The sequence below is a fragment of the Nuphar pumila genome, chromosome 1 (genome assembly GCF_984573655.1).
Source record: "Nuphar pumila chromosome 1, dmNupPumi1.hap1.1, whole genome shotgun sequence".
In the NCBI taxonomy this organism is placed as follows: Eukaryota; Viridiplantae; Streptophyta; class Magnoliopsida; order Nymphaeales; family Nymphaeaceae; genus Nuphar; species Nuphar pumila.
The window spans coordinates 18,969,762-18,977,951 of NC_143249.1; the positions used below are offsets into that span (position 1 = coordinate 18,969,762).

General features: G+C 39.8%; 1 protein-coding gene across 1 annotated transcript; it reads right to left on the bottom strand.

Moving 5' to 3' along the window:
* Positions 1-5,740: 5,740 nt before the first annotated feature.
* LOC149848220 (uncharacterized) lies at positions 5,741-7,079 on the bottom strand. The gene is made up of 2 exons (XM_090010761.1): positions 6,855-7,079; positions 5,741-5,982 (listed from the first exon to the last, which is right to left on the bottom strand). Exons 1-2 carry the CDS (start codon positions 7,074-7,076, stop codon positions 5,896-5,898), a joined length of 309 nt encoding a protein of 102 aa, XP_089866887.1. The 5' UTR covers positions 7,077-7,079; the 3' UTR covers positions 5,741-5,895.
* Positions 7,080-8,190: the final 1,111 nt, after the last annotated feature.

Consider the following 8,190-nt stretch of genomic DNA (forward strand, 5'->3'; position numbering starts at 1 on the left):
TAAGGATATTTTGATGATATTTAAAAAAGTTAAAGGTAGGCATGGTTAGTGATGGCAGTGGACCGGGGAAAAACGGGTCCCGTCCCGTCCCGTCCCATCCCGTCCCATCCCGTCCCGTCCGGTCCGGCCTTGCCTAGTTTGGACCGGGAATGGAGGATATGAAGCGAGGATGGAGGTTAAAATCAAAACCTGTGCAAGGATGAATTTACACTTTTTCTTGCCCCGTTCTCATCTCCAATCACTGCCTTGCCTCGTCTTCAATACTTCTTTAAGGATGGCAGTAGATCAAGAAGAAACGGCCTCACCCCATTTGAACTGGGGATGGAAGACATGAAACGGTGATGGAGGTAGGGACGAAGGTTAAAATCAAAATCCGTGTAGGGATGGAGGACAGGATTTTGAGATGGGGCGGAGGTGAAGACCTTGTCCCCCCGCCCCTGCCGTGGTCCACTGCCATCCCTAGGCATGTCATGTGTGTGTGTGTGTGTGGGGTCAACAGGTCAGATTTGGTTGGGAGTCAGGTGGAACCAGACTTGACTCTGATTTTTGGGTATAGTATCAGGTCTAATTGGGCCCACTATAAGAGAAATCATACTAGTACTCAATAACAACGATGTGAACCGGACCTGGACCGTACCCTATAAAATAATATCTTTTATTATTTTTACATTAAAAATTTATAGGTCTTAATCAGAACTCGGGTCAGGTACAAAATTTCACACACTATGCCTGGATTCATGTATTAATAGGACACCGTGTTTGTGCTAAGATAGAGCAGCTAGACATTGGGGTTCTCAAAACAAATGAGATGGTTCAAGAAGCAAAGAAAGACCACTTGTATAACGGACTGTCAAACAATAAAATTTATCAAAGCAAAAAAGTAATTTTAAATGACAAAAAGCAATTCAAACAATAAGATTTTAAACATTTTTTAGATTTTTTTTTTTAAAGAGAATAGCTTGAGAGACGGTCAAAGTATCTAACATGGCTTTGACTGTGTCTCAAGGGTGTCACGCGGTAAACCCCTGTCTGAATACGTGTGGTAGCATGTCATCGGTGACACATAGCCATTTTGGTGTGTCACTGTGACATAAGATCTAGGTTTGGTATCCATGGTCGAGGGGAGGGATACAAATGATTCGGTTTTGGTGGAATATCTAACCGAATCTGAGCCTGTTTAGTCTTATTCAGTAAGCAAAGCCACATCCAAACTAAACCCAGTTTATGTTTGCTTGAGTCTAATGTAATTTCAAATCACATCTGTTCCATCTCATGTGATTCAGAATCATAGGATTCCAACACAATATAATTTGAAAACAGTTATGGAGTAAGGTAGGCCCCAAATGTGATTTTGAATCTCACTGCCTCTTTCCTCACATTTTCTTGCATATGAGCGAATGAGAACCATTCTCACACCATTACTAAAGAACGATTCTCCCTTGGAAAATGTGTTCTTAAATTCGGGTATAGCATTCACATCCGAGCCTGAACTGAATCTAAGCCCGAAGATCCTACCTGATTATACATATGTGTCAAATGTTGGATTGATGCAGGAGCGAGAGCGAGTTGCCATTGGGTCTATAGGATCCATTTAGATTTATTTTTTTATTTGGCTTTTTTGTACTTATTTAATTTAGGATCTTGTTTTGGATTCTATTTTATATTAATATTGGTTCTTGAGTTATGTTTGGATCATAGTTTTGGATTAATGAATCTATCTTAGATTCATATTATGATCAGAGTTTCCTCTCTTCATTATAAATATTCATTGTAAAAAGACTTAAAGAAGAGATGAATGAATTATATGAGATGTTTTAGTTATTTCTATGTTTTCTGTTATCTTTCTTATTTTTTATAGTTAATGGTTTTGTAGCTGCGCTAGGGTGCCAATTCTTGTGGGGGTTAATGAGGAAACCTCTTGTTCACTTCATCAAATTTGGTATCAGATTGTTCTCTTCGATCATTGCTTTATTTTGAAGTTCTAGAGAAATCCTATCAAGGCAACCCTAAGGTTATTCTCAATTCGTAAGATCATGTGATTCTAGAAAACAATCTAATCATATTTGAGATTAGACAAAGAGTTTCAACTAGAGGAGTGTGTTTGATTGAACACGAGTTATTCCTACGTCTAGGATTCTTCCTGATGATTCTTCACAGTTTCCATCCATGACAGCCATTTATTCTCATTGTGACCAACATTATTTTGTGATCGAAGAGAATGATCAAGCCATTTTATGGGTCGTTGTCACTGTAGCGAAGGGGTTGGAACATTGTTCGACAGTTGGAGCCATTCCTATTGATGCATATGCGTTAGGCAAACAATTTTTCGGATACCAAATGCCCTATGCATCCATATCTACATCCAGATTGCCCTACATGTGTTAGGTGTTGGATCGATTTTAGGATCACGCAGTTTCACAATCATCATCATGATATAAATCAGGAAATATAACAGTATAGACGTCATGATTAACAGACGATCGAAACAATAACAAGGAGCAAACATGTCGGGTTCCACCATATATCAAAATTCAGACATATGCAAATGAACAAACAGATGCACATAACACAATAAAAACAAGAAAATCATGTTAATACTGTGTAAATGGCTAAGGCGTACGAAAGTACTCCCCTTAGAGAAGATTCACCCTCACATACAGTGCAAACAGGGTTCGGCGTCCTTCTCCCAGGATACAATAGACTCGACAATCAAAACGGTGCACTCCGACGGATCGTCCTTCAAAAACAACCTCTACGAACCGATGTTGCAGACAAACTCCTTTCGGGATAACTCAGAAGAGAGAGAGAGCAACAGAGAAAGAGAAAACCGCAGAGCTCTTCTTCAAAAATCAGTGCATCTAGGATGTGCGTAACCCCAACTCTAACCACGCTTTTATAACCCATGAACGGTTACAAAGCGTGGAAGGAACCCGTTACGGAATCCGAGGAGATTTGACCCGTTAACGAAAAGCGAAGAGTCAAGATCCGTTAACGAAATCCGAAGAGCCATAACGGGCACAGACAAAGAGGAGTCGTGCACCCGTTATCATTTCTCATAACCCGTTAAAGAATCCAAATATCCACAAAAACTTTGAGCAAAAAGGTACTTTGGTCTTGATTGAATATGGCCCTAAAAGGCCAATTACCCGAACCGGCTCGGTGAGCAGACACACGTGTGTAGTAGTCATCACAACCTTTTGTTCTCATAAACAAATGTAAAAGTTTAAATGTGGGTTATAAATCCCACAACAAACTCAAACACGATCAATATGGGACTATTCCACGTCGTCAAAACCAAACTTTCTCTAAAACAGCCCAAGTTTCTTCTTTTGAATTCTCTCTCTCCACCCTTCTTACACCTAACATTATGCACCGGATTTTGGTTTGCAGATTACTAAAACACCAATCGCCAATATTGGGGATGATGAGCCCACCTGCCATGGCCGATGTTCTGGCCGGCAAGTGCCCTAATCTATTGGCCGACCAACCTTCTCTACCACAGCCAAATCCGGCAAGGAGCAGTTCATCAACCAGTAGATATCCGACTGAGAAACCCACACCAGCTCATGCCTGTATCGAAGACACCTTCCACCAATGGCAGAATCGTGCCCAGACGTTGTTGCAACATCGATAATGGGATGGGCTTATACAACATTTTTCTCTTTTGAGCAACCTGGAAAATCAACCACCGATAGCCTGTCCACTAATCGAGAAAACTTGCAGAGAACTGTCATCGGACTTCCCTAGTTAGTGACCACCAATGGCCAGCACTGTTGAAGGCCACCTGCATGTCAGAAATGACTAGCATGCCGCTGGCTTCTTCGTTTTGCAGCAACCAACACAGGTAGCCAACGGAGCTGCCAACATTCAGTACCATTCCAGACACCACCCATCGGTTGAACCTCACTGTGACGGGGTGGTCACTTGACGGCCGGACACCCTCACACAACACCAACACAGTCACTGGTGGGGACGGGTATATGTTGCCTCATCGTCGATCAGCGGAGTGGCCACTTGTCGACCGAATGCCCCCCCACGGCACCAACGTAGTCAATGGTGGGGAGGGCCATTTGGTGTGGTGCCCTAACATGAGTGGGAAACCCCCACTCCTTGTGTAGCTCACCATGGGGCCAGTTCAGGGGCCCAGACCCAATTTATGTGGGCTGGACCCGATTTAGGTCCAGGACATCTTAATTGGAGCCTATTCCAGGGTCTCAAACTCGGTTCAAGCGGATCTGGGTCCAGTTCAAACCTATTTTCAACTCCTTGAGGTTGGGTCTGGTTTGATTTTTTATTTGGGTCACGCTCAAGCCCATTATTTTGGTCAGAATATTGTTGAGCAAACCCAAACTTGGCCTAATCGAGCCTGAACAGAGCCCCCCATCTTTGTTTTACACCAAGTCAAAACCAGACTCAGCCACTTTATGGACCTAGATTAGGTCCATACCATACTCTTTATCATTCAAACCTGATCAAGGCTTAGTCCTACCCCATTTCGGGTCTGACGACTCATAATCTACCTCATTCAGTCTTAATTCAATTGGATCTTTACCAAATCTGTTACCCAAAAATACCTGAACCCAAACCTTATTATTGGACCTACGATAGCCCTAGCTAGGTCCATTGAAGCTTCCAAAGTTTCATGGCCAAATTGATGCAAAGGTGTTCTATGATTGGGCTTATGTGGTGTGGTTCTACCTCGAGTACCATTATATTATGGAGCACCACAGGGTCCCATTAGCAGTGACACGATTTTAAGGTTCAACCCAAGTGTGGTAGGATGAGTTTCAGAACGATCGAGAGAATCAAGGTTTGAGACCAATTCAAACGTGAGAGAAAATGCAACATTTAATGCAAATAAATTTGTTCCTTCTCATTATGCTTCAATAGTCATAAGGCAGTATATCCAAGAAACTTTACCTGTTCTTAAAACTTTTACCCAAACCTAAAGTAGGAAAAACCAATTTACAATTCAATTCAGACAAACCTTTGTTAGAACCTACCCATGACTTTCCTAAAGACCCAAATCCAATTAAAGAATATTTGGATCTAGAATATCATAATGAATCCAAATCTATTTTAATGGAACTCCTAAAACCCAATTTAAAATTTGTTGACCCAATCATAGATTGGACTTGTGGCAAAGCATCTTAGAACCAACCGAAAGTGAACAATTTTATATCCAGATCCAAATCTTTGATATCCAAACCTAATTAGGTTCAAACCAAAGTAAGTTTTTTGTTATCTTACATAATACCCAAAACCCATTAGATATAGCCTATCATAAACCCCCTCAAACAATAACTAGTACTCAGATCCAAAAGTACCACCACTACAACAGAGCAGTAGATTAGCGACGACCACCTTCCGTCGCTAATCCGTCGCTAATCCGTCGCTAACCATGTTAGCGACGGATTAGCGACAACGCGGCGACAGTATGCTTACGTCGCGAATATTTCGACGCTAACTGGCGACGGAATAATTCCGTCGCCAAGTCCGTCGCTAATTGCGACGGAATAACGAGCGCTATATTCCGTCGCCAATCCGCCGGTACTAAACGGCGACCACGGCGTGGCGACGGATTTAATTCCGTCGCTAAGCCGTCGCTAGATTAATATGAATAGCGACGGAATCATCCGTCGCTAATCCGTCGCAAAAACGAAAAAAAATCAAAAAAAATTATTTAAAAATTAATTACGGAGAACTGTACAATTTATATTTCCTGTACAATTTATATTTCCTGTAAATAAAAAACAAACCACACAAAAAAATTCATATAACAAGTATCTATAATAATTAATCGTTCCACCTTAAAACTAAGAAGTTTAATTATTTACAATTCAACAATTACAATTAGGAAAAATAAAAAAAATAGAACTTCTTCAACACAGTCCTCTAATCATCGCCAAGATTTTGTGCGTCTTCTTGTTCATTGTCTTTATCTATCCCTTCAGCTCCACTACCCTGATTATCGCTAGCAGCCTACACAAGAAAAGAACAGTCAGTATTGATAAACAAAATATAATGAAATAAATTACACACTATATGTGATTCTATCATGTGCTCATGTGTGATCTAAGGCAATAAAAAAACTCTATATGTGATTCTATCATGCTCATATGTGTGCTAAGGCAGTCAAAAAATTGAATATGTGATTATAGCATGTTCATATGTGTTCTAAGGCATATAAAAAAACTCTATATGTGATTCTACCATGCTCAGATGTGCTTTAAGGCAGGCAAAAAACTATATATGTGATTCGATCATGCTCGTATGTGTGCTAAGGCAGTAAAAAATTGAATATGTGAATATAGCATGCTCATATGTGCTCTAAGGCAGGCAAAGCCAAAAATTTTATATGTGATTCTATCATAAATGATATATAACATGTTCATATGTGTTCTAAGGCAGTTAAAAAACTCTATATGTTATTATAGCATGTTCATATGTGTGCTAAGGCAGTCAAAAAACAGAATATGTGATTATAATATGCTCATATGTGTTCTTAGGCAGTAAAAAAACTGAATATGTGATTATAGCATGCTTATGTGTTCTAATGCAATCAAAAAAACTTTATATGTGATTCTATCATGCTCATATGTGCTCTAAGACAGACAAAAAGTTAAATATATATATATATATATATATATATATATATATATATATATATATGATTCTATCATGCTCATATGTGTGCTAAGGCAGTAAAAAAATTGAATATGTGATTATAGCATGTTCATATGTGTTCTAAGGGTTCATATGTGTTCTAAGGCATCTAGAAAAACTCTATATGTGATTCTACCATGCTCAGATGTGCTTTAAGATAGTCAAAAAAACTATATATGTGATTATACCTGAGAGGGACCTGGAATCGAAGATCCCCTATCCTGAACAGCGGCCTTGATCTCATTTCGGAGAAAGGGGGCGACGGTGTATTGGAAGTAGTTATTCAGTGATTCATTAATGATCTCGCGTACATCATCACCGGAAAGAATAGTCGGCTGCTTGGAGCTTATGTCGGCGCAAGAAGTTGGTGAGCCGTAACTGGAAGAACCAATAACTGGTGAAGTGTTCATATTACTCCCAAACCCGAACACGCGACCTTTTTTGGGTTCACCTGCTGCAGTCACCCATGCTGTAGGATCAAATGATGGATGCTGAGTAGCGTCTTCACCATATCGCTCTACCATTTGTTGCTCATATGCCTCCTACAAAATAATGTTTAAAGTATTCATTAATAATTAATGATAACATTATGATGACTTGCATATATATTGCAATGATTATTAATAGAATTAATACATACCGTTGTCGTTCTCGCCTTCTCTGATACGAAGACTCCCGTGGTCTTCCGTTTATGTGTTTCTACAAACACATCCTTATATGGTACACTGCCTCCTTTTTCTGCTTCCTGCGAAGTTAAATGACAAAAGATTTAGTACACAAATTTGTAACTATACTTATAAAATTAATATTATATATTGATGAGTTACCATTTTCTTTAGGTGGCTCCCAAATGTCTTAGATCCACCTGTGTGTAGATGGGCTTCGGGCATCTTAGATCGATTTTGTGAAGCCTTCGCAGAGCGATTTTTAAATGCATCTCCCGCCCACATATCGCACATTTCATCCCAGTAATCTCTCCTGATAGTAATAGGACCATGGCCCTTCCACAGTAATGGATCATCTACTACGCCAGATGCTTTTTTTGCTGCAGTCTTCATAGTGTGCAGCATGTCTGCAAATCGATTGGCAGCCACCTTCTGCCACACCTTCCTTGCATCATTTTCTTCCACCGTAGTTGCAAAGCGATTCGAAGCCTACAAATATTTTCAGAAAGTTAGTAGACATTGCTTAAATAAATTAAATATGAAACACATTAACTATGAGGAACAACTGTATACCATGAATGAGGACCACAATCTATCTAATACCTCCTTTGGGTACTCTTTCCATTGAGCAACTGGTCCTGGTAGATGTTGAAGAAGTGAATTCCTAATCTCCCGTACTACTTCTTGTGGCTCAAACCTCGTGCTGCACATGAATTGTTACACAGTAAATATCAATATAAAATATTTAAAAGATATGCAATAATTGAAAACAAAATACTTACGGTCGATTATCGATATACACTATTCGAATGAGTCTTCTTGTGCCAGCCTGTGAAGACCCTGTTTCCTGTGTTGGCTG

Bases quoted from the DNA above. Each gene is read 5' to 3' on its own strand.
- LOC149848220 (XM_090010761.1), bottom strand. From the start codon at position 7,076: ATGAACACTTCACCAGTTATTGGTTCTTCCAGTTACGGCTCACCAACT. The intron at 5,983-6,854 runs GTATAATCACAT...TTTCTTGTGTAG, and splicing joins CGATTCCAGGTCCCTCTCAG to GCTGCTAGCGATAATCAGGG.